Source organism: Bombina bombina, chromosome 9, assembly GCF_027579735.1.
Source record: "Bombina bombina isolate aBomBom1 chromosome 9, aBomBom1.pri, whole genome shotgun sequence".
Classification (NCBI taxonomy): Eukaryota; Metazoa; Chordata; class Amphibia; order Anura; family Bombinatoridae; genus Bombina; species Bombina bombina.
The window spans coordinates 269,923,513-269,950,291 of NC_069507.1; the positions used below are offsets into that span (position 1 = coordinate 269,923,513).

Here is a 26,779-nt window from a genome sequence, read left to right on the forward strand (position 1 = left end):
CCCCTAACTTAAATATAATTTAAATAAATCTAAATAAAATTACTATTATTAACTAAATTATTCCTATTTAAAACTAAATACCTATAAAATAAAGCCTAAGCTAGCTAAAATATAACTAATAGTTACATTGTAGTTAGCTTAGTGTTTATTTTTATTTTACAGGCAACTTTGTATTTATTTTTACTAGGTAGAATAGTTATTAAATAGTTATTAACTATTTAATAGCTACCTAGTTAAAATAAAGACAAATTTACCTGTAAAATAAAACCTTACCTAAGTTACAATTACACCTAACACTACACTATAATTAAATTAATTGCCTAAATTAACTACAATTAAATACAATTAAATACAATTATCTAAAGTATGAAAAAAAACACTAAATTACAGAAAATAATAAAATAATTACAAGTTTTTTTAAACTAATTACACCTACTCTAATCCCCCTAATAAAATAAAAAGCCCTACCCTACACTAAAATTACAAATAGCCCTTAAAAGGGCTTTTTCGGGGCATTGCCCCAAAGTAATCAGCTCTTTTACCTGGAAAAAGTACAATACCCCCCCCAACATTAAAACCCACCACCCACAAACCCAACCCTACTCTAAAACCCACCCAATCCCCCCTTAATAAAACCTAACACTAACCCTTTGAAGATCACCTTACCTTGAGAAGTCTTCACCCAACCGGGCCGAAGTCCTCAACGAAGCCGGGCGAAGTGGTCCTCCAGACGGGCAAAAGTCTTCATCCAAGCCGGGAAGAAGAGGTCCTCCAGACGGGCAGAAGTCTTCATCCAGACGGCATCTTCTATCTTCATCCATCCGGAGCGGAGCGGGTCCATCTTCAAGACATCCGACGCAGAGCATCCTCTTCTTTCTTCATCCGACGACTGAATGAAGGTTCCTTTAAATGACGTCATCCAAGATGGCGTTACTTCAATTCCGATTGGCTGATAGAATTCTATCAGCCAATCGGAATTAAGGTAGAAAAAATCCTATTGGCTGATGCAATCAGCCAATAAGATTGAGCTCGGATTCTATTGGCTGTTCCAATCAGCCAATAGAATGCAAGCTCAATCCTATTGGCTGTTCCAATTAGGATTTTTTCTACCTTAATTCCGATTGGCTGATAGAATTCTATCAGCCAGTCGGAATTGAAGGGACTCCATCTTGGATGACGTCATTTAAAAGAACCTTAATTCAGTCGTCGGATGAAGAAAGAAGAGGATGCTCCACGTCAGATGTCTTGAAGATGGACCCGCTCCGCGCCGGATGGATGAAGATAGAAGATTACCCGTCTGGATGAAGACTTCTGCCCGTCTGGAGGACCTCTTCTTCCCGGCTTGGATTAAGACTTCTGCCTGTCTGGAGGACCACTTCGCCCGGCTTCGTTGAGGACTTCGGCCCGGTTGGGTGAAGACTTCTCAAGGTAAGGTGATATTCAAGGGGTTAGTGTTAGGTTTTATTAAGGGGGATTGGGTGGGTTTTAGAGTAGGGTTGGGTGTGTAGGTGGTGGGTTTTAATGTTGGGGGGGTATTGTACTTTTTTTTTCCAGGTAAAAGAGCTGATTACTTTGGGGCAATGTCCCACAAAAAGCCCTTTTAAGGGCTATTTGTAATTTAGTATAGGGTAGCTATATTATTATTATTTTGGGGGGCTTTTTATTTTATTAGGGGGATTAGATTAGGTTTAATTAGTTTAAAAAACTTGTAATTATTTTATTACTTTCTGTAATTTAGTGGGGGGGGTTTCGTACTTTAGATAATTGTATTTAATTGTATTTAATTGTAGTTAATTTAGGCAATTAATTTAATTATAGTGTAGTGTTAGGTGTAATAATTAGATTTTACTTTACAGGTAAATGTGTCTTTATTTTAACTAGGTAGCTATTAAATAGGTAATAGCGGCAGATTAGGGGTTAATAAGTGTAAGATTAGTGGTGTTTAGACTCGGGATTTATGTTAGGGTGTTAGGTGTAGACATAAAATGTATTGCCTCATAGGAATCAATGAGGCTGTGTTAGGAGCTGAACGCTGCTTTTTTGCAGGTGTTAGGTTTTTACAGCCGGCTCTCCCCCATTGATTCCTATGGGGAAATTGTGCACGAGCACGTTTAGCCAGCTCACCGCTACCATAAGCAGCGCTGGTATTGAGGTGAGATGGGGAGCTAAATTTTGCTCTCCGCTCACTTTTCTGCAGCTAATGCCGGGTTTGTAAAAACCCGTAATACCAGCGCTGTCTGTAGGTGAGCGGTGAGCAGAAACTACTCGTTAGCACCGCACACCATTACCGACAAAACTCGTAATCTAGCCGTATGAGTCCTTATGGAATGAATGAGAAAATTAAATACGCTCCTTTCTAAATTGAATATGCCATAGTCTCTTTCTAGCTTTGAAAAATAAATGTGAATGGAACTATTTTTCTGTATTTCAAAATTATAGTATAAAGCTTGTCTTATATCTCTTGATAATGGTATAGATTTGAACAAGCATGCATACTATGTCCCTTTAAGAAAATCAAAGAAAATACTTATCCTTATTTAGCTTTAAAAAAAGTATAGTGTTTGATTAAACATCAATGTGATCCTAAAGATAAAAAGAAATGAGAAAGAGATGCGGAGATAGCCAGGGAACAGCAGGTAGTAAGCAGTATATTATAAATGTATAACTGTTGTTACCCACTGTTTTTCTTTTTATGTAATGAATATAGAAAATGTTATTCCATATTAACTGAGATACTAATTGGTTAAAAGGAATAAAGGGTTAATACAGCTAATAAATAGGTGAACCCTAACAATTAGTCCTGATGAGGCCCAGAAACTACCGCAGTGCATGATGGGCGAAACACGTGTTAGCTGCAGGCTGCATTCTGAAATGATCCTTTGATGTGTACCTGACCGCTGAATTTGTGTAATAAAAGCACCAAGCAGGGACTGGCAATAGGCGCAAAGGATCACACTTTTCTTAAAGAGCTAGTGAGCCGCAGTGAGTGAAAGTTTGCAACTAAAAAGGCATCAGCTGAAACAGAAAAGGAAAAGCTTTGTGTAAAGGGCTGGTGAGCCATATTGAAAGGCATCAGCTGAAACAGAAAAGGAAAAGCTTTGTGTAAAGGGCTGGTGAGCCATATTGAAAGGCATCAGCTGAAACAGAAAAGGAAAAGCTTTGTGTAAAGGGCTGGTGAGCCATATTGAAAGGCATCAGCTGAAACAGAAAAGGAAAAGCTTTGTGTAAAGGGCTGGTGAGCCATATTGAAAGGCATCAGCTGAAACAGAAAAGGAAAAGCTTTGTGTAAAGGGCTGGTGAGCCATATTGAAAGGCATCAGCTGAAAACAGACAGCAGAGTCTGGTACATATTTTGGAGGATTGTTTGTTTTGTACCTTTGCATCAGTTTACAATGCTACCATTAGCGAGGAGGAATGAATGGGAGCTAGCGCTGGGAAGCATAAGTGATAAAATTGCTAACTATACAGCATCTTTGTTTATCTTTTCAAGAGACTCTCTCTCTCTTTTTGATTCTTTATCAGGACCATTTCAATCAGACCTGTTTGTGCCTCTGCTCTCTTTCATGGAGCTGAATAGATATGAGAACAATATCGCCTAAAGAGAGCAACGATATAAGGAATCACAATCACCTTACACTTACTATAATAGAGGACGTTCTTACCTCGTATGTTGGTGTACTCCCTGTTTTAATCCTATGAAATAATCTAATAGCACTGGCTCACTAATAGTATATATTTTTCTTAGTACAATGTATTTATTCAAATAATGTGACAATGTATATTGTATTGTTTTCTAATTGTTTGACTGCAGTGTTTAGAGATATAGTATTATTATTATTATCATAGCATTTTAAAGGGGTCCCGTTTTAGATCTAGGCAGTATTGTTTTTGTTTTCTAAACTGCATTTAACCTTTTAACGCCGTTATGCCGTTCTATTCCGTCATAATTACACTGGGCTTTAGTGCCGTTATGACGAAATAGAACATCATAACTATGATGCCTATGATTAAGTGCCACTAGGGGGTGTGAAACGCGTCAGGCCATCTTTCCCTCTGTTTGTCTGTGTATTTGTATCGTATGGAGATTTTTTAGCTTCCTTTATTCATTTTTGGAAGTTAATATATATATAAAAAAAAATTGCACTTTTACACCCCGAGTAGTCCCTGCCTATTCTTCCTAGAACATCATAACTGTTGGCTGTCCTAAAGCCAACTGCGCTTCCGATTATGTGATTGCAGTCTGGAGGGCATGTCTAGCGTCACAGGGATGCCCCCCTGACCCGATCCCATCATTGAAATCTTGCGATCGTGTGCACGATTCCAGGATTTCAATTTGAAAGTTGAAAGCACAAATAGGAGCTGCAAAAAAACTGCACCGGCCAGTTGCAGTTATTACTCCACGGCGTTTAGACGCATCAAAGAGTAAATTCCGGCAATGAAAACTCAGTGTACTTCTGATTTACACCGTCACCTGCGGCCGGTGCAGTTTTTTGCAGCTCCTATTTGTGCTTTCAACTTTGTTTTATTACCGCTTCACTGTTACCTCATTTCCATTGAGATTTGAATTTGTAAGTGTGCACTTTTATTTTATTTACTCAGATTTACTTTATTAAACAATATTACACTATATATGCGCTTTTCTTCTTTTACTTCTGCTTACACGATCCTCCCCATTTGTGGTGAGAGTGGAAATAAGAGCCCATTGAACCGAGGAGCTGTGGGGCTGGGAATGTGAGATCGTGAACAGTGGAGGAATAAACGGTGCCATCGATTAACACACTGCAGTATCCTTACCTCATTCGATTGAGGTATTGTCTGGTGAGTACAATACAAGAAGGGTGCCACGGGAACCATTCTATATCGCCATCACTTGTATATATGTCACATCCACTTTCTCAAATCTAACATTCCCAATTGTAATTCTTTTCACCTATCTTTAAATTTCTGGAACAGTCTACAGAGGACTAGTTAATAGTGACTTTTTCTAGGTGGTTACCTAGCGCTTAATACTCTCCAGTATTCTTTGTATAGAGATGTCTATCTCTATCTCCTATATAATATATATTAAATATATCCCAACACACACATATATATATATATATACACGTATTTATGCATTTACTGTAATTAATCTTTTGGCTGCAAAACTACACTATATTGCTGCACTATAAACAACCTCTTATGCCCCTCTCCCATCTCCGCTCCTTATTATCTTACCTGTTCCTTCTTCGGTTATTTTGGCATATGTCACAATGTTCATGTCATAGCCGGTACGTTTTATCTGGAAGAGTTTTGTGTCCACCACATCTGAGGAACAACCTCTGGCATCAGTCTGGCGAGAGATTACAGTGAAAATAATTCCAGCAGGAAAAGGTTAGATTCCCAGGATCTCCTCCATCCTCCAAGCCCCATATATTATTGCTCCCCTCACTCACATGATGGGTTATCTCCTCGCATACAGCGTCCTCTTCCCCTGGGCATGAAGAATAGCTCTGGGTGAACTTCCTGCAAACCCTGAGATGGATTGTACCTGACACTGGTTTGCCATATGTGTACCTGCCATGACGGAGCAACAGGTTACACATTATCCATAGACAGCATCACTATAATCCATATCTGCCCCCTCTAGATGAGCATCTATCATTACATCAGACAACCTCTGAAGATCATCACTAATAACCTCTATCTGCCCCTCTAGATGAGCATCTATAATTACATCAGACAACCTCTGAAGATCATCACTAATAACCTCTATCTGCCCCTCTAGATGAGCATCTATCATGACATCAGACAACCTCTGAAGATCATCACTAATAACCTCTATCTGCCCCTCTAGATGAGCATCTATCATGACATCAGACAACCTCTGAAGATCATCACTAATAACCTTTATCTGCCCCTCTAGATGAGCATCTATCATTACATCAGACAACCTCTGAAGATCATCACTAATAACCTCTATCTGCCCCTCTAGATGAGCATCTATCATTACATCAGACAACCTCTGAAGATCATCACTAATAACCTCTATCTGCCCCTCTAGATGAGCATCTATCATTACATCAGACAACCTCTGAAGATCATCACTAATAACCTCTATCTGCCCCTCTAGATGAGCATCTATCATTACATCAGACAACCTCTGAAGATCATCACTAATAACCTCTATCTGCCCCTCTAGATGAGCATCTATCATTACATCAGACAACCTCTGAAGATCATCACTAATAACCTCTATCTGCCCCTCTAGATGAGCATCTACCCTTACATCAAACAACCTCTGAAGATCATCACTAATAACCTATATCTGCCCCCTCTAGATGAGCATCTATCATTACAACAGACAACCTCTGAAGATCATCACTAATAACCTCCATCTACCCCCTCTAGATGAGCATCTATCATTACAACAGACAACCTCTGAAGATCATCACTACATCAAGCTACTTACACTCGCTCACACTGCACTCCAATATTACAAAACATGAAGAAACTTTATTTAGCGCATATAGTATTGGTCTGGGGCACTTGTCCCCATCTAAACACTATTTAAATAAAAGTAAATGTATGCTTACCTGATAAATTAATTTATTTTACGATATGACGAGTCCACGGATTTCATCCTTACTTGTGGGATATTAACCTCCTGCTAACAGGAAGTGGCAAAGAGCACCACAGCAGAGCTTTATATATAGCCCCTCCCCTTCCCCTCCACCCTCAGTCATTCGGCCGAAGGTATAGGAATAGAAAAAGGAAAGGCTAAAAGGTGCAGAGGTGACTGAAGTTTAGAAAAAATATAAAGAAAAACTGTCTTAAAAAGAACAGGGTGGGCCGTGGACTCGTCATATCGTAAAAGAAATTAATTTATCAGGTAAGCATAAATTTACAAAGATATGACGAGTTCCACGGATTTCATCCTTACTTGTGGGAAACCAATACCAAAGCAAAAGGACACAGATGAAAGGGAGGGACAAGAAATGAACCTAAACAGAAGGCACCACTGCTTGAAGAACCTTTCTCCCAAAAATAGCCTCAGAAGAAGCAAAAGTATAAAATTTGTAAAATTTGGAAAAAGTGTGAAAGGACGACCAAGTCGCAGCCTTACAAATCTGTTCAACAGATGCATCGTTTTTAAAAGCCATGTGGAAGCCACAGCCCTAGCCCTAGTAGAATGAACTGTAATTCTTTCAGTAAGCTGCTGTCCAGCAGTCTCATATGCCAGGTTCTCAACCAAGAAGAAAGAGAGGTAGCCATAGCTTTCTGACCCCTACGCTTTCCAGAATAAACAATGAATAATGAAGATGATTGACGGAAATCCTTAGTTGCCTGTAAGTAAAACTTTAATGCATGGACCACATCCAAAGTATGCAACATACGCTCCTTCTTAGAAGAAGGATTAGGACATAAGGAAGGAACAACAATTTCCTGATTAATATTCTTATTTGAAACAACCTTAGGAAGAAATCCAGGTTTGGTACGTAAAACCACCTTATCAGAATGAAAAATGAGATAAGGAGAATCACACTGTAGCGCTGAAAGCTCAGAAACTCTTCGAGCAGAAGAAATAGCAACTAAAAACAGAACTTTCCAAGATAACAATTTTATATCCATGGAATGCATGGGTTCAAACGGAACCCCTTGAAGAACTCGAAGAACTAAATTCAAACTCCAGGGAGGAGTTATAGGTCTAAATACAGGCTTAATTCTAGATAGAGCCTGACAAAAAGACTGAACATCTGGCACATTTGCCAAACGTTTGTGAAACAGAATTGACAAAGCTGAAATTTGTCCCTTTAAGGAACTTGCTGATAACCCTTTCTCCAATCCTTCTTGGAGAAAAGACAGAATCCTAGGAATCCTAACTTTACTCCATGAGTGACCCTTGGATTCACACCAATAAAGATATTTACGCCATATCTTATGATAGATTTTTCTAGTGACAGGCTTTCTAGCCTGTATCAAAGTATTGATGACCGAATCAGAGAATCCTCGCTTCGATAAAATCAAGCGTTCAATCTCCACGCAGTCAGCTGCAGAGAAATTAGATTTGGATGTTGGAAAGGACCTTGAATGAGAAGGACCTGTCTCAATGGAAGTTTCCACGGTGGCAGAGAGGACATGTCCACTAGATCTGCATGCCAAGTCCTGTGTGGCCACGCAGGCGCTATCAGGATCACTGAAGCTCTTTCCTGTTTGATTCGTACAATCCCGCGTGGGAGGAGAGGAAACGGTGGAAACACATAAGCTAGGCTGAACAACCAAGGCATATATCAGTTCGACCTGAGGATCCCTTGACCGGGATCCGTATCTTGGAAACTTGGCATTCTGCCGAGATGCCATCAGATCCAATTTCGGTCTGCCCCATCTGAGAATCTATGAGGCAAATACCTCCGGGTGAAGTTCCCACTCCCCCGGATGAAAAGTCTGTCGACTTAGAAAATCCGCTTCCCAGTTCTCTACTCCTGGGATGTAGATCGCTGACAGATGACAAGAGTGGGTCTCCGCCCAACGGATAATCTTGGATACTTATATCATCGGTAAGGAACTCCTTGTTCCCCCCTGATGATTGACATAAGCCACAGTCGTGATGTTGTCCAACTTAAATCTGATGAATTTGGCCGAAGCCAACTGAGGCCACGCCTGAAGCGCATTGAATATTGCTCTCAGTTCCAGAATATTGATTGGAAGTAGAGACTCCACCTGAGTCCAAACCCTCTGAGCCTTCAGGGAGTTCCAAACTGCACCCCAGCCCAGAAGGCTGGCATCCGTTGTCACTATCACCCACGAGGGTCTGCGGAAACAAGTCCCCTGGGACAGATGATCCAGCAACAACCACCAAAGAAGAGAGTTTCTGGTCTCTTGATCCAGATTTATCTGAGGAGATAAATCTGCATAATCCCCATTCCACTGTCCGAGCATGCACAGTTGCAGTGGTCTGAGATGAAAGCGAGCAAACGGATGAGAAAGGTGAAATATAAAACTCTAAAGTGAAAAATATATCAGTTTACACAAAAACACCCTCGGCACCTCGCCACAGCACTGCTGTGTCGCCTACCTGCCCCCAGGATGCATCAAAATGAATAGCCAACATTCCAAGCCAGAAACTAAAGTCCAGGAGCAACCAGAGTTACTGCTTGCTGCTCCTCTGTAAGAAGGAAGTGCGCATCTGAGCGTGCGAAGACAACCACCGCCCCTTATGGCCGAAGTTGGAGTAGGCCCAAACACAACCACATGGAAAGCGGTTTATCATACAACTAAGTGGAACACAAACACACCCCAAACACATCCCAGCAAGTCATGCTGGATATAAAAATAAAAAACAGATCAATCGTTAAACTGATAAAACGATGTAAAGTCCTTATGCCTCTCCCAGAGTGTCATATCATGCCCTTATGCCAAAATACAAAATAATAAAAGGGATTCCAGTAACACCCTTCTGTGAAACAGGCCTACTGCTTACCCCATTCCCATATAGGGAAATAAATGCCAGCCAGTTCTGATATAACAAGTCTCTTCAGAAATAAAAGGCTGCACATACCTTAATGCTGCTTGTAGCATGAAACCGGTCTCCACACTGAAGATGTCTCATGTGTTACCTTCAGAAGTCTTGTGGGAACCGTGGATCTTAGTTACAACTACTAAGATCATCAACCTCAGGGCAGAAATCTTCTTCCATAACCCCCTGAGGAAAACAGTACACACCGGTACCATTTAAAATAAAAAACCTCTTGATTGAAGAATCTAAAACTAGCACCTCACTTTACCTCTTCCTAGTATAACACAGGCAAAGAGAATGACTGGGGGTGGGGGGGAAGGGGAGGGGCTATATATACAGCTCTGTTGTGGTGCTCTTTGCCACTTCCTGTTAGCAGGAGGTTCATATCCAACAAGTAAGGATGAAATCCGTGGACTCGTCATATCTTTGTAAAAGAAATATAATTGGACCAAACAGAAACCAGCAAAGGTGGAGGGAGTCTAATAATTAAAAACATATTTATTTCCATTTCATGAAAGTGAAAGCCGTCAAAAAAGGTTTAAAACAAAAGTGCAGCCATCTAAAAATGACCTCAGATGATATAATAATATGTACAGTTCAAACTCCCCGTTTACACTCCTAATGTGTCTAATTTCCAAATCCATTTTTTTATTTTTTATAAATTCCATCTAATTGGTGCCTATTTCTAATTCAGCACAATAAGCCATAACTGAAACAAACGTCAAAAAAGATATGTGTGTGAGGGAGGCTGGCACTGCTGTATAATAATGTGTGTGAGGGAGGCTGGCACTGCTGTATAATAATGTGTGTGAGAGAGGCTGGCACTGCTGTATAATAATGTGAGGGAGGGAGGCTGGCACTGCTGTATAATAATGTGTGTGAGGGAGGCTGGCACTGCTGTATAATAATGTGTGTGAGAGAGGCTGGCACTGCTGTATAATAATGTGAGTGAGGGAGGCTGGCACTGCTGTATAATAATGTGTGTGAGAGAGGCTGGCACTGCTATATAATAATGTGTGTGAGAGAGGCTGGCACTGCTGTATAATAATGTGTGTGAGAGAGGCTGGCACTGCTGTATAATAATGTGTGTGAGGGAGGCTGGCACTGCTGTATAATAATGTGTGTAAGGAAGGCTGGCACTGCTGTATAATAATGTGTGTGAGGGAGGTGCTGATGTATAATAATGTGTGTGAGAGAGGCTGGCACTGCTGTATAATAATGTGTGTGAGAGAGGCTGGCACTGCTGTATAATAATGTGTGTGAGGGAGGCTGGCACTGCTGTATAATAATGTGTGTGAGGGAGGCTGGCACTGCTATATAATAATGTGTGTGAGGGAGGTGCTGCTGTATAATAATGTGTGTGAGGGGGGCTGGCACTGCTGTATAATAATGTGTGTGAGGGAGGCACTGCTGTATAATAATGTGTGTGAGGGAGGCACTGCTGTATAATAATGTGTGTGAGGGAGACACTGCTATATAATAATGTGTGTGAGGGAGGCACTGCTGTATAATAATGTGTGTGAGGGAGGCACTGCTATATAATAATGTGTGTGAGGGAGGCACTGCTGTATAATAATGTGTGTGAGGGAGGCACTGCTGTATAATAATGTGTGTGAGGGAGGCACTGCTGTATAATAATGTGTGTGAGGGAGGCACTGCTGTATAATAATGTGTGTGAGGGAGGCACTGCTGTATAATAATGTGAGTGAGGGGGGCTGGCACTGCTGTATAATAATGTGTGTGAGGGAGGCACTGCTGTATAATAATGTGTGTGAGGCTGGCACTGCTGTATAATAATATGTGTGAGGGAGGCACTGCTGTATAATAATGTGTGTGAGGGAGGCACTGCTGTATAATAATGTGTGTGAGGGAGGCACTGCTGTATAATAATGTGTGTGAGGGAGGCGCTGCTGTATAATAATGTGTGTGAGGGAGGCACTGCTATATAATAATGTGTGTGAGGGGGGCTGGCACTGCTGTATAATAATGTGTGTGAGGGAGGCACTGCTATATAATAATGTGTGTGAGGGGGGCTGGCACTGCTGTATAATCATATGTGTGTGAGGGAGGCACTGCTGTATAATAATGTGTGTGAGGGAGGCGCTGCTGTATAATAATGTGTGTGAGGGAGGCACTGCTATATAATAATGTGTGTGAGGGAGGCACTGCTATATAATAATGTGTGTGAGGGAGGCGCTGCTGTATAATAATGTGTGTGAGGGAGGCACTGCTGTATAATAATGTGTGTGAGGGAGGCACTGCTATATAATAATGTGTGTGAGGGAGGCACTGCTATATAATAATGTGTGTGAGGGAGGCGCTGCTGTATAATAATGTGTGTGAGGGAGGCTGGCACTGCTGTATAATAATGTGTGTGAGGGGGGCTGGCACTGCTGTATAATAATGTGTGTGAGGGAGGCACTGCTGTATAATAATGTGTGTGAGGGAGGCACTGCTACATAATAATGTGTGTGAGGGAGGCACTGCTATATAATAATGTGTGTCAGGGAGGCACTGCTGTATAATAATGTGTGTGAGGGAGGCACTGCTGTATAATAATGTGTGTGAGGGAGGCACTGCTGTATAATAATGTGTGTGAGGGAGACACTGCTGTATAATAATGTGTGTGAGGGAGGCACTGCTGTATAATAATGTGTGTGAGGGAGGCACTGCTATATAATAATGTGTGTGAGGGAGACACTGCTGTATAATAATGTGTGTGAGGGAGGCACTGCTATATAATAATGTGTGTGAGGGAGGCACTGCTATATAATAATGTGTGTGAGGGAGGCGCTGCTGTATAATAATGTGTGTGAGGGGGGCTGGCACTGCTGTATAATAATGTGTGTGAGGGAGGCACTGCTGTATAATAATGTGTGTGAGGGAGGCACTGCTGTATAATAATGTGTGTGAGGGAGGCGCTGCTGTATAATAATGTGTGTGAGGGAGGCGCTGCTGTATAATAATGTGTGTGAGGGAGGCTGGCACTGCTGTATAATAATGTGTGTGAGGGAGGCTGGCACTACTGTATAATAATGTGTGTGAGGGAGGCACTGCTGTATAATAATGTGTGTGAGGGAGGCACTGCTGTATAATAATGTGTGTGAGGGGGGCTGGCACTGCTGTATAATAATGTGATTGAGGGAGGCACTGCTGTATAATAATGTGTGTGAGGGAGGCTGGCACTGCTGTATAATAATGTGTGTGAGGGAGGCTGGCACTGCTATATAATAATGTGTGTGAGGGAGGCAATGTTGTATAATAATGTGTGTGAGGGAGGCACTGCTGTATAATATTGTGTGTGAGGGAGGCACTGCTGTATAATAATGTGAGTGAGGGAGGCACTGCTATATAATAATGTGTGCGAGGGGGGCTGGCACTGCTGTATAATAATGTGTGTGAGGGAGGCACTGCTGTATAATAATGTGTGTGAGGGAGGCACTGCTGTATAATAATGTGTGTGAGGGAGGCACTGCTGTATAATAATGTGTGTGAGGGAGGCACTGCTATATAATAATGTGTGTGAGGGAGGCTGGCACTGCTGTATAATAATGTGTGTGAGGGAGGCACTGCTGTATAATAATGTGTGTGAGGGAGGCACTGCTGTATAATAATGTGTGTGAGGGAGGCACTGCTGTATAATAATGTGTGTGAGGGAGGCACTGCTGTATAATAATGTGTGTGAGGGAGGCACTGCTGTATAATAATGTGTGTGAGGGAGGCACTACTATATAATAATGTGTGTGAGGGAGGCACTGCTGTATAATAATGTGAGTGAGGGAGGCACTTCTGTATAATAATGTGTGTGAGGGAGGCACTGCTGTATAATAATGTGAGTGAGGGAGGCACTGCTGTATAATAATGTGTGTGAGGGGGGCTGGCACTGCTGTATAATAATGTGAGTGAGGGAGGCACTGCTATATAATAATGTGTGTGAGGGAGGAACTGCTATATAATAATGTGTGTGAGGGAGGCACTGCTGTATAATAATGTGTGTGAGGGAGGCACTGCTGTATAATAATGTGTGTGAGGGAGGCACTGCTGTATAATAATGTGAGTGAGGGAGGCACTGCTGTATAATAATGTGTGTGAGGGGGGCTGGCACTGCTGTATAATAATGTGAGTGAGGGAGGCACTGCTATATAATAATGTGTGTGAGGGAGGCACTGCTGTATAATAATGTGTGTGAGGGAGGCACTGCTGTATAATAATGTGTGTGAGGGAGGCACTGCTATATAATAATGTGTGTGAGGGAGGCACTGCTGCATAATAATGTGTGTGAGGGAGGCACTGCTGCATAATAATGTGTGTGAGGGAGGCACTGCTGTATAATAATGTGTGTGAGGCTGGCACTGCTGTATAATAATGTGTGTGAGGGAGGCACTGCTATATAATAATGTGTGTGAGGGAGGCACTGCTATATAATAATGTGTGTGAGGGAGGCTGGCACTGCTGTATAATCATATGTGTGTGAGGGAGGCACTGCTATATAATAATGTGTGTGAGGGAGGCACTGCTGTATAATAATGTGTGTGAGGGAGGCACTGCTATATAATAATGTGTGTGAGGGAGGCGCTGCTGTATAATAATGTGTGTGAGGGAGGCTGGCACTGCTGTATAATAATGTGTGTGAGGGAGGCTGGCACTACTGTATAATAATGTGTGTGAGGGAGGCACTGCTGTATAATAATGTGTGTGAGGGAGGCACTGCTGTATAATAATGTGTGTGAGGGGGGCTGGCACTGCTGTATAATAATGTGATTGAGGGAGGCACTGCTGTATAATAATGTGTGTGAGGGAGGCTGGCACTGCTGTATAATAATGTGTGTGAGGGAGGCTGGCACTGCTATATAATAATGTGTGTGAGGGAGGCAATGTTGTATAATAATGTGTGTGAGGGAGGCACTGCTGTATAATATTGTGTGTGAGGGAGGCACTGCTGTATAATAATGTGAGTGAGGGAGGCACTGCTATATAATAATGTGTGTGAGGGGGGCTGGCACTGCTGTATAATAATGTGTGTGAGGGAGGCACTGCTGTATAATAATGTGTGTGAGGGAGGCACTGCTGTATAATAATGTGTGTGAGGGAGGCACTGCTGTATAATAATGTGTGTGAGGGAGGCACTGCTATATAATAATGTGTGTGAGGGAGGCACTGCTGTATAATAATGTGTGTGAGGGAGGCACTGCTGTATAATAATGTGTGTGAGGGAGGCACTGCTGTATAATAATGTGTGTGAGGGAGGCACTGCTGTATAATAATGTGTGTGAGGGAGGCACTGCTGTATAATAATGTGTGTGAGGGAGGCACTGCTGTATAATAATGTGTGTGAGGGAGGCACTACTATATAATAATGTGTGTGAGGGAGGCACTGCTGTATAATAATGTGAGTGAGGGAGGCACTTCTGTATAATAATGTGTGTGAGGGAGGCACTGCTGTATAATAATGTGAGTGAGGGAGGCACTGCTGTATAATAATGTGTGTGAGGGGGGCTGGCACTGCTGTATAATAATGTGAGTGAGGGAGGCACTGCTATATAATAATGTGTGTGAGGGAGGAACTGCTATATAATAATGTGTGTGAGGGAGGCACTGCTGTATAATAATGTGAGTGAGGGAGGCACTGCTGTATAATAATGTGTGTGAGGGAGGCACTGCTGTATAATAATGTGAGTGAGGGAGGCACTGCTGTATAATAATGTGTGTGAGGGGGGCTGGCACTGCTGTATAATAATGTGAGTGAGGGAGGCACTGCTATATAATAATGTGTGTGAGGGAGGCACTGCTGTATAATAATGTGTGTGAGGGAGGCACTGCTGTATAATAATGTGTGTGAGGGAGGCACTGCTATATAATAATGTGTGTGAGGGAGGCACTGCTGTATAATAATGTGTGTGAGGGAGGCACTGCTGCATAATAATGTGTGTGAGGGAGGCACTGCTGTATAATAATGTGTGTGAGGCTGGCACTGCTGTATAATAATGTGTGTGAGGGAGGCACTGCTATATAATAATGTGTGTGAGGGAGGCACTGCTATATAATAATGTGTGTGAGGGAGGCTGGCACTGCTGTATAATCATATGTGTGTGAGGGAGGCACTGCTATATAATAATGTGTGTGAGGGAGGCACTGCTGTATAATAATGTGTGTGAGGGAGGCACTGCTATATAATAATGTGTGTGAGGGAGGCACTGCTGTATAATAATGTGTGTGAGGGAGGCACTGCTATATAATAATGCGTGTGAGGGAGGCACTGCTGTATAATAATGTGTGTGAGGGAGGCACTGCTGTATAATAATGTGTGTGAGGGAGGCACTGCTGTATAATAATGTGTGTGAGGGAGGCACTGCTGTATAATAATGTGTGTGAGGGAGGCACTGCTGTATAATAATGTGTGTGAGGGAGGCACTGCTGTATAATAATGTGTGTGAGGGAAGCACTGCTGTATAATAATGTGTGTGAGGGAGGCACTGCTGTATAATAATGTGTGTGAGGCTGGCACTGCTGTATAATAATGTGTGTGAGGCTGGCACTGCTGTATAATAATGTGTGTGAGGGAGGCACTGCTGTATAATAATGTGTGTGAGGGAGGCACTGCTGTATAATAATGTGTGTGAGGGAGGCACTGCTGTATAACAATGTGTGTGAGGAGGGCTGGCACTGCTGTATAATAATGTGTGTGAGGGAGGCACTGCTGTATAATAATGTGATTGAGGGAGGCACTGCTATATAATAATGTGTGTGAGGGAGGCACTGCTGTATAATAATGTGCGTGAGGGAGGCACTGCTGTATAATAATGTGTGTGAGGCTGGCACTGCTATATAATAATGTGTGTGAGGGAGGCACTGCTGTATAATAATGTGTGTGAGGGAGGCACTGCTGTATAATAATGTGTGTGAGGGAGGCACTGCTGTATAATAATGTGTGTGAGGGAGGCACTGCTGTATAATAATGTGTGTGAGGGAGGCACTGCTATATAATAATGTGTGTGAGGGGGCTGGCACTGCTGTATAATAATGTGATTGAGGGAGGCACTGCTGTATAATAATGTGTGTGAGGGAGGCACTGCTGTATAATAATGTGTGTGAGGGAGGCACTGCTGTATAATAATGTGTGTGAGGGAGGCACTGCTATATAATAATGTGTGTGAGGTAGGCACTGCTGTATAATAATGTGTGTGAGGGAGGCACTGCTGTATAATAATGTGTGTGAGGGAGGCACTGCTGTATAATAATGTGTGTGAGGGAGGCACTGCTATATAATAATGTGTGTGAGGGAGGCACTGCTGTATAATAATGTGTGTGAGGGAGGCACTTCTGTATAATAATATGTGTGAGGGGGGCTGGCACTGCTATATAATAATGTGTGTGAGGGAGGCACTGCTATACAATAATGTGTGTGAGGGAGGCTGGCACTGCTGTATAATAATGTGTGTGAGGGAGGCACTGCTGTATAATAATGTGTGTGAGGGAGGCACTGCTGTATAATAATGTGTGTGAGGGAGACACTGCTATATAATAATGTGTGTGAGGGAGGTACTGCTGTATAATAATGTGTGTGAGGGAGGCTGGCACTGCTGTATAATAATGTGTGTGAGGGAGGCTGGCACTGCTGTATAATAATGTGTGTGAGGGAGGCTGGCACTGTTGTATAATAATGTGTGTGAGGGAGGCACTGCTGTATAATAATGTGTGTGAGGGAGGCACTGCTGTATAATAATGTGTGTGAGGGAGGCACTGCTGTATAATATTGTGTGTGAGGGAGGCACTGCTGTATAATAATGTGTGTGAGGGAGGCACTGCTATATAATAATGTGTGTGAGGGAGGCACTGCTGTATAATAATGTGTGTGAGGGAGGCTGGCACTGCTATATAATAATGTGTGTGAGGGAGGCACTGCTATATAATAATGTGTGTGAGGGAGGCACTGCTATATAATAATGTGTGTGAGGGAGGCACTGCTATATAATAATGTGTGTGAGGGAGGCACTGCTGTATAATAATGTGTGTGAGGGAGGCACTGCTATATAATAATGTGTGTGAGGGAGGCACTGCTATATAATAATGTGTGTGAGGGAGGCACTGTTGTATAATAATGTATGTGAGGGAGGCACTGCTGTATAATAATGTGTGTGAGGGAGGCACTGCTATATAATAATGTGAGTGAGGGAGGCACTGCTGTATAATAATGTGTGTGAGGGAGGCACTGCTGTATAATAATGTGTGTGAGGGAGGCACTGCTGTATAATAATGTATGTGAGGGAGGCACTGCTATATAATAATGTGTGTGAGGGAGGCACTGCTGTATAATAATGTGTGTGAGGGAGGCACTGCTGTATAATAATGTGTGTGAGGGAGGCACTGCTATATAATAATGTGTGTGAGGGAGGCTGGCACTGCTATATAATAATGTGTGTGAGGGAGGCACTGCTTTATAATAATGTGTGTGAGGGAGGCACTGCTATATAATAATGTGTGTGAGGGGGCTGGCACTGCTGTATAATAATGTGATTGAGGGAGGCACTGCTGTATAATAATGTGTGTGAGGGAGGCACTGCTGTATAATAATGTGTGTGAGGGAGGCACTGCTATATAATAATGTGTGTGAGGGAGGCACTGCTATATAATAATGTGTGTGAGGGAGGCACTGCTGTATAATAATGTGTGTGAGGAAGGCACTGCTGTATAATAATGTGTGTGAGGGAGGCACTGCTGTATAATAATGTGTGTGAGGGAGGAACTGCTGTATAATAATGTGAGTGAGGGAGGCTGGCACTGCTGTATAATAATGTGTGTGAGGGAGGCACTTCTGTATAATAATGTGTGTGAGGGAGGCACTGCTGTATAATAATGTGAGTGAGGGAGGCTGGCACTGCTGTATAATAATGTGAGTGAGGGAGGCTGGCACTGCTGTATAATAATGTGTGTGAGGGAGGCTGGCACTGCTGTATAATAATGTGAGTGAGGGAGGCTGGCACTGCTGTATAATAATGTGAGTGAGGAGGGCTTGCACTGCTGTATAATAATGTGGGTGAGGGAGGCTGCCACTGCTGTATAATAATGTGTGTGAGGGAGGCTAGTACTGCTGTATAATAATGTGTGTGAGGGAGGCTGGCACTGCTGTATAATAATGTGAGTGAGGGAGGCTAGTACTGCTGTATAATAATGTGTGTGAGGGAGGCTGGCACTGCTGTATAATAATGTGAGTGAGGGAGGCTAGTACTGCTGTATAATAATGTGTGTGAGGGAGGCTGGCACTGCTGTATAATAATGTGAGGGAGGGAGGCTGGCACTGCTGTATAATAATGTGAGTGAGTGGGGCTGGCACTGCTGTATAATAATGTGAGGGAGGCTGGCACTGCTGTATAATAATGTGTGTGAGGGAGGCTGGCACTGCTGTATAATAATGTGAGTGAGGGAGGCTAGTACTGCTGTATAATAATGTGTGTGAGGGAGGCTGGCACTGCTGTATAATAATGTGAGGGAGGGAGGCTGGCACTGCTGTATAATAATGTGAGTGAGGGGGGCTGGCACTGCTGTATAATAATGTGAGGGAGGCTGGCACTGCTGTATAATAATATGGGTGATGGGGCTGGCACTGCTGTATAATAATGTGGGTGAGAGGGGCTGGAGCTGTATAATAATGTGGGTGAGGGGTCTAGCACTGCTGTATAATAATGTGTGTGAGGGGTCTAGCACTGCTGTATAATAATGTGAGTAAGGGAGGCTAGTACTGCTGTATAATAATGTGTGTGAGCGAGGCACTGCTCTATAATAATGTGTGTGAGCGAGGCACTGCTGTATAATAATGTGTGTGAGGGGTCTAGCACTGCTGTATAATAATGTGTGTGAGGGAGGCTGGCACTGCTGTATAATAATGTGTGTGAGGGAGTCACTGCTGTATAATAATGTGAGTGAGGGAGGCTGGCACTGCTGTATAATAATGTGTGTGAGGCTGGCACTGCTGTATAATAATGTGAGTGAGGGAGGCTGGCACTGCTGTATAATAATGTGAGTAAGGAGGGCTTGCACTGCTGTATAATAATGTGGGTGAGGGAGGCTGGCACTGCTGTATAATAAATGGAGTGCATCACTGAGCGCCTACTGCATAAAAGACCCTTAGCTCTAATATATTGACCCCTAGCGATCAGAAGTGTATGGAGAATCAGAAGAAATAATATCAAAGCGCCAAACAACACTGGCAGGGTCTGGGTGGTTTACTTTGAGTGTTAATCAAGTAATAATTTTAAAACAATGTGACATTTAAGACAATTTATTGCGATAAAACAATATAAAACAATATAAAACAATGTTGGTTTAAAACAATGTTACATTAAAAACAAATAATCAAGGATCCAAGATTTTACAAGAGATGACAAGAATACAATACAAAAAAGGAAAGGTTGGTTGTGTCAGCCTATGGGCGTGATAGAGCGGTGTAATATATAACTGATGTCTGTGGATAAAAGGTGTCTTTTCTAGTATTGAAAAGCATATAATGTACAATAAATATGCAGGTTTGGAGAATGTTTGTGTCAAAATCAAATTCGTGAATAACCGAAGATAAACAATAGTGACTTGAAAAATAAAACAAAACAATATTTGAAAAATGTGAAAAAACTGCTCTAAAAAAGGATAAGCAGAGAACGGTGTGAACAAAAATTTCCAAAAAGTTTTTCAAAAAAGATGCAATCTGTCTTCGTGATAATGTCAATAAGAAGTGAATCAACAGTCTTCACAAATGGTGCAAATATATCCGGTGGGATGCAAAAAAAATAATGATAAAAATATCCGGTGAAAAACAAATGAAAAACACCAGAAAAACAAGTTGTAAAAGGAAGGAAGTCTGTTCAAATTGGTGTGAATTAATCACACGATCCAAACATATGTTAAATGTGTGTGTGGTAGTTTTCCTCCAAAGTTGAGGGTGCTAGTGTGTCTTCAAAACAATAGATACAACTTGTTGCAGATGAAAGTCCTTCTGCCAAAAAAGAAATAAACAATAGTGTAGATGGTTTTTAAAAAATAATAATATCAGAATGTCACTCACCAGTCGACGCGTTTCGGTCATCCACTGACCTTTATCAAGACCAGTCTTGATAAAGGTCAGTGGATGACCGAAACGCGTCGACTGGTGAGTGACATTCTGATATTATTATTTTTTAAAAACCATCTACACTATTGTTTATTTCTTTTTTGGCAGAAGGACTTTCATCTGCAACAAGTTGTATCTATTGTTTTGAAGACACACTAGCACCCTCAACTTTGGAGGAAAACTACCACACACACATTTAACATATGTTTGGATCGTGTGATTAATTCACACCAATTTGAACAGACTTCCTTCCTTTTACAACTTGTTTTTCTGGTGTTTTTCATTTGTTTTTCACCGGATATTTTTATCATTATTTTTTTTGCATCCCACCGGATATATTTGCACCATTTGTGAAGACTGTTGATTCACTTCTTATTGACATTATCACGAAGACAGATTGCATCTTTTTTGAAAAACTTTTTGGAAATTTTTGTTCACACCGTTCTCTGCTTATCCTTTTTTAGAGCAGTTTTTTCACATTTTTCAAATATTGTTTTGTTTTATTTTTCAAGTCACTATTGTTTATCTTCGGTTATTCACGAATTTGATTTTGACACAAACATTCTCCAAACCTGCATATTTATTGTACATTATATGCTTTTCAATACTAGAAAAGACACCTTTTATCCACAGACATCAGTTATATATTACACCGCTCTATCACGCCCATAGGCTGACACAACCAACCTTTCCTTTTTTGTATTGTATTCTTGTCATCTCTTGTAAAATCTTGGATCCTTGATTATTTGTTTTTAATGTAACATTGTTTTAAACCAACATTGTTTTATATTGTTTTATCGCAATAAATTGTCTTAAATGTCACATTGTTTTAAAATTATTACTTGATTAACACTCAAAGTAAACCACCCAGACCCTGCCAGTGTTGTTTGGCGCTTTGATATTATTTCTTCTGATTCTCCATACACTGCTGTATAATAATGTGTGTGAGGGGTCTAGCACTGCTGTATAATAATGTGAGTGAAGGAGGCTAGCACTGCTGTATAATAATGTGAGTGAGGGAGGCTGGTACTGCTGTATAATAATGTGGGTGAGGGGTCTAGCACTGCTGTATAATAATGTGAGGGAGGGAGGCTGGCACTGCTGTATAATAATGTGAATGAGGAGGGCTTGCACTGCTGTATAATAATGTGGGTGAGGGAGGCTGCCACTGCTGTATAATAATGTGTGTGAGGGAGGCTAGTACTGCTGTATAATAATGTGTGTGAGGGAGGCTGGCACTGCTGTATAATAATGTGAGTGAGGGAGGCTAGTACTGCTGTATAATAATGTGTGTGAGGGAGGCTGGCACTGCTGTATAATAATGTGAGTGAGGGAGGCTAGTACTGCTGTATAATAATGTGTGTGAGGGAGGCTGGCACTGCTGTATAATAATGTGAGGGAGGGAGGCTGGCACTGCTGTATAATAATGTGAGTGAGGGGGGCTGGCACTGCTGTATAATAATGTGAGGGAGGCTGGCACTGCTGTATAATAATATGGGTGATGGGGCTGTCACTGCTGTATAATAATGTGGGTGAGGGGGGCTGGCACTGTATAATAATGTGGGTGAGGGGTCTAGCACTGCTGTATAATAATGTAGGTGAGGGGGGCTGGCGCTGCTGTATAATACACTAATATTATGGTAGTGAATGGAATGTTTGGCCAGTACAGTATAATACTCACTTGCCACACACAGTCACCTTCAGCTGTTCATCCAGGATGGTGATAATGGGGGGCATTGTAACTACCACCTCATATTTGGGTAACACTGCAGGAATACGAGACAAACAGAGTAGGTGTCACAGTAGCGATAACAGCAAGAGTCTAGAGTAATTGGCACAAGCCTGATTTGCATTTTATGATGATAATGTAATACACAAGTGGAACCCAGAGGTTTCTAAACAGGCGCCTCAATAAAAAGGCTACAATCAAAAATCCAGCCAGAAACAGTGCTTTTATCCCTGAATTCTTAATGCTCCAGTATTTCTGCTACCTGTCCTTTCATTCCCTTTGCTAATTACTGTCTTCTCTTAACTGTATCTTAACCTGATCTCTGAATTTTGCTTGCTTACTTTACTCCTTTGTTCTGTTGTATCCAGGTATCCCGACCCTGGCTTATCTCAAATTCCTTCTTATTAATCCTTCTCCAAACTTGACACTGGATCTGCTCTCCTGGTTTCCTGACCCTAGCTTGTCAGCAGTTCATGCTCTCAAACTCCACTCTCAAGTTCAACTAGATGTCTCATCTGCTCTCCTGGTTTCCTGACCCTAGTTTGTCACTCCTCTCATATGCCAACTGGGCACTTCATCTGCTCTCTGGGTTTTCTGATCCTATCTTGTCAGCAGTCCTTGAGTTCAAATTCCACTCTTAAATTGAACACTGGACAAGCTCTCTTGGTTCCCTGAGCCTATCTTGTCACCAGTCCCTGCTTTCAGTTCCAACAACAATTCATCTGCTCTCCTGGTTCCCTGAGCCTATCTTGTCACCAGTCCCTGCTTTCAGTTCCAACCACAATTCATCTGCTCTCCTGGTTCCCTGAGCCTATCTTGTCACCAGTCCCTGCTTTCAGTTCCAACCACAATTCATCTGCTCTCCTGGTTCCCTGAGCCTATCTTGTCACCAGTCCCTGCTTTCAGATTTCAATTCCAACCACATTTCATCTGCTCTCCTGGTTCCCCGACTCTTTCAGATTTCAGCTCTAACTTGACAGTTCATCTGCTCTCTTGGTTTCCTCACCAGTCTCTGCTTTCAGATTCATGGCCTAGCTTTCTGACCCTAGCTGTCATCGATCCCTGCTTTAAGATTTATGTCCTAACTTATTGTCTTATCTGCTCTCTTGGTTTTCTGACACTAGCTTGTCTCCAGTTCCTTCTTATTTATCCTACTCCTTTATCCAGGTTTCAGAATCATCAACAGTAAGTACCTCACCTAATACTGACCTTCATTGTACCATCATGGTCAAGAGCATCAGAGGAATGGTGAACATAAAGCAAGTACTATAAGTCTGCATCGCTATCTCCATTTAGTTAGTTTCTAACATCTAATACTGTATCACTAACCATATTCATCGACAGAGAAAGTGTGCTCCACACGCTGTCCTTTTGTTGTCACGGCAACCACTTTGTATACCCCCAGCCTTGGCTCGGAAGTGAGGGCAAATGATTCCTGTGTGATCCCTCTCGCAGTTTCCACATCCAGCCATTGGCTCAGACGGTTCTGCTCAGGATCCTTTACAATAAAAAGTAGGAAATGCAGTACAATACATGAGATTGTGGCACAGAGAGTAATACAGCAGTACAATACATGAGAGTGCAGCACAGAGAGTAATACAGCAGTACAATACATGAGAGTGCAGCACGAGTGACACAATGGGGTAAATGTATTAAATGTCCACTCAACATCGCTATAGTGAAATGCTTATGCAATGCCGCCCCCTGCTCACTGGTGGCCAATCAGCCGCTTGCAGGGGCTGTCAATCATCCCAATCGGATAGGGATGATTTCAATCCACCTAATAGGTGGCGGACAGATTAAGAAGCAGCAGTTTTATAACCGCTGCTTCTTAACTTCCGTTTCAGGCGAGCCTGAGACAATGAGCCTCACTGCTTCATATTTGGAGCCCTATGAGTGAGACAATATCACAAGATGACATTTTTCTTACCTCAATATAAACCACGGAAAACTGCAGAAGAAAACAAAAGTTTATATAAATCTCAATACTAACTTAAAATACACAGAACAAAAAAGACAAGAATATTCAGAAATAAATAGAGATTTCTAGCTAGAGGAGTCTGGTTTAAGATGTCAAAGCACAGGTCGTAGTAGTAAGATGCAGGGTGATGATGTCATTTCCAAAGGTAATTGTAGTAAGAGTCACAGTGATGATGTCATGGGCACAAGAGTTGTCACAATGATGTCATGTGCACAAGTTACTATAGATGGAGGAGTCCCAGTGATTATGTCAATAGTACAAGTTACTGTAACAGTTAGAGTCACAGTGATGATGTAATTAGTACAAGTCACTGTAACAGGAGGAGTCAGAGTGATGATGTCATTTGTACAAATCACTGCAGCAGGAAGGGTCAGGGTGATGATGTAATTTGTGCAAGTCACTGTAATAGGACGAGTCAAGTTGATGATATCATGTGCACAAGTCTCTGTAACAGGGGGAGACAGGTTGATGATGTCATGTGCACAAGTCTCTGTAACAGGAGGAGACAGGTTGATGATGTCATGTGCACAAGTCACTGTAACAGGAGGAGACAGGTTGATGATGTCATGTGCACAAGTCATTGTAACAGGAGGAGACAGGTTGATGATGTCATGTGCACAAGTCACTGTAACAGAAGGAGACAGGTTGATGATGCCATGTGCACAAGTCACTGTAACAGGAGGAGACAGGTTGATGATGTCATGTGCACAAGTCAATGTAACAGGAGACAGGTTGATGATGTCATGTGCACAAGTCACTGTAACAGGAGGAGACAGGTTGATGATGTCATGTGCAGAAGTCACTGTAACAGGAGGAGTCAGGTTGATGAAGTATTTTGTACAAGTCACTGCAGCAGGAAGGGTCAGAGTGATGATGTCATTTGTACAAGTCACTGTAACAGGAGGAATCAGGGTGATGATTTAATTTATTCAAGTCACTGTAAAAGTAGGAGTCACAGTGATGAAGTCACTGTAGCAAGAGAAATCAGAATAATGATGTTACTTGCCCAAGCTACTGTACAAGGAGTATTTTGGGTGATGTCACTGTAACAGGAGGAGACAGGTTGATGATGTCATGTGCAAAAGTCACTGTAACAGGAGGAGTCAGGTTGATGAAGGTATTTGTACAAGTCACTGCAGCAGGAGGGTTCAGAGTGATGATATCACTGTAACAGGAAGAGTCAGAGTGATGATGTCATTTGTACAAGTCACTGCAGCAGGAGGGGTCAGAATGATGATGTCACTGTAACAGGAAGAGTGATGATGTCATGTGTACACTTTACTTGGGAGACACAAAGATAGATTGATGTTACCAGACCACTAACAAGAGCATAAGGTGTTATGTTTGCTATTCAGTAGATGGTGTATATGATTTACTTATCTCACCTTCTCTGGTGTAGGGTAAAAGTTCTCATCAAGTGATACAATGCGGAATAAAACTATAAAAAAAAAAAGTGGTAAACAAATACATACTATTTATTGCACAGTATAATAGACAGAGGCAAAGACAGATAAACATATCCATATTGTATAATACACAGATGAAGAATGTGCTTCCTGTATGTACAGAGATATGCTCCCAAGCATGTTATAAAAGTTATTCCCTGTGAAAGGCACATGTTGAGCTAAAAGAGGCTGCTTCTTGGGTGGTAACTAGCTATAGACCAAGCTATTATGATTTTGTTCGTTTCCAGGTTGAGTGCTTCTCTCTTAATTTATGCAAATTATGACTCTTAGCGAAGTCTCCCTAAGTGTGATGCGGGAATCCAGACATGGACCCGTTGCTCAGTGTGCCTAGAGGGATATGGCTGCACCTCACTGACGAGGCCCACACTAGGCCGAAACATACGTCTGGGGTTTTGATGTTTCTCTCGTTCAGAGAGGGATTGCCTGGTATTTCGGGGCTGCACTGTACTGTGAAGTCAGGATCAGACTGATATGCTTCAGGAAAGTTCTTCTCTGTGAAAGGCACATGTTGAGCGAAAAGAGGCTGCTTCTTGGGTGGTAACTAGCCATAGAACAAGCTATTATGCTATTGTTCGTTCCCAGGTTGAGCGCTTCTCTCTTTTTATTTATGCATGTTATATGTAGACACAAAGCAATAATACATAAGAATGTACTTAGCTCATTTGACACACAATATACATACACACATTCAGACACACACATATATGAACACATACACGTATGTACACAACATGCTTTTTGATTTTCAATAAATTCCCATCACACTGTGACAACATATCTATTCATTAGAACTGCTGGGTATTCAGTTGCTGCCAAAATGGAGCGGTAACACTGAAACAGTCTATTCCTACACCGAGAACACATCCTCATTTCCAGTGAAACGTGCGCCAGTGGAAGATAAAATAGTGATGAGTCGCAAGACTACAACATATGCAGCAAATCATTTCACGTATATATTTGGACTGCAAACATTTGATATATTAGTTGCATAGAGGATGCTAGCAATACA

At 41.9% G+C, this 26,779-nt stretch overlaps 1 protein-coding gene across 2 annotated transcripts in view; it reads right to left on the minus strand.

The window, feature by feature from the left end:
* LOC128640312 (alpha-2-macroglobulin) overlaps window positions 1–26,779 on the minus strand; it is a 325,027-nt gene that overhangs the window by 191,376 nt on the left and 106,872 nt on the right. For both annotated transcript variants that reach the window (XM_053692803.1, XM_053692802.1), the window contains exons 4-9: window positions 25,690–25,742; window positions 24,254–24,274; window positions 23,653–23,821; window positions 22,276–22,360; window positions 5,436–5,556; window positions 5,218–5,332 (exon numbers count right to left, since the gene is read on the minus strand). In XM_053692803.1, the coding sequence (XP_053548778.1) occupies window positions 5,218–5,332; window positions 5,436–5,556; window positions 22,276–22,360; window positions 23,653–23,821; window positions 24,254–24,274; window positions 25,690–25,742 (564 nt within the window). The remainder of the gene's footprint in view (window positions 1–5,217; window positions 5,333–5,435; window positions 5,557–22,275; window positions 22,361–23,652; window positions 23,822–24,253; window positions 24,275–25,689; window positions 25,743–26,779) is intronic.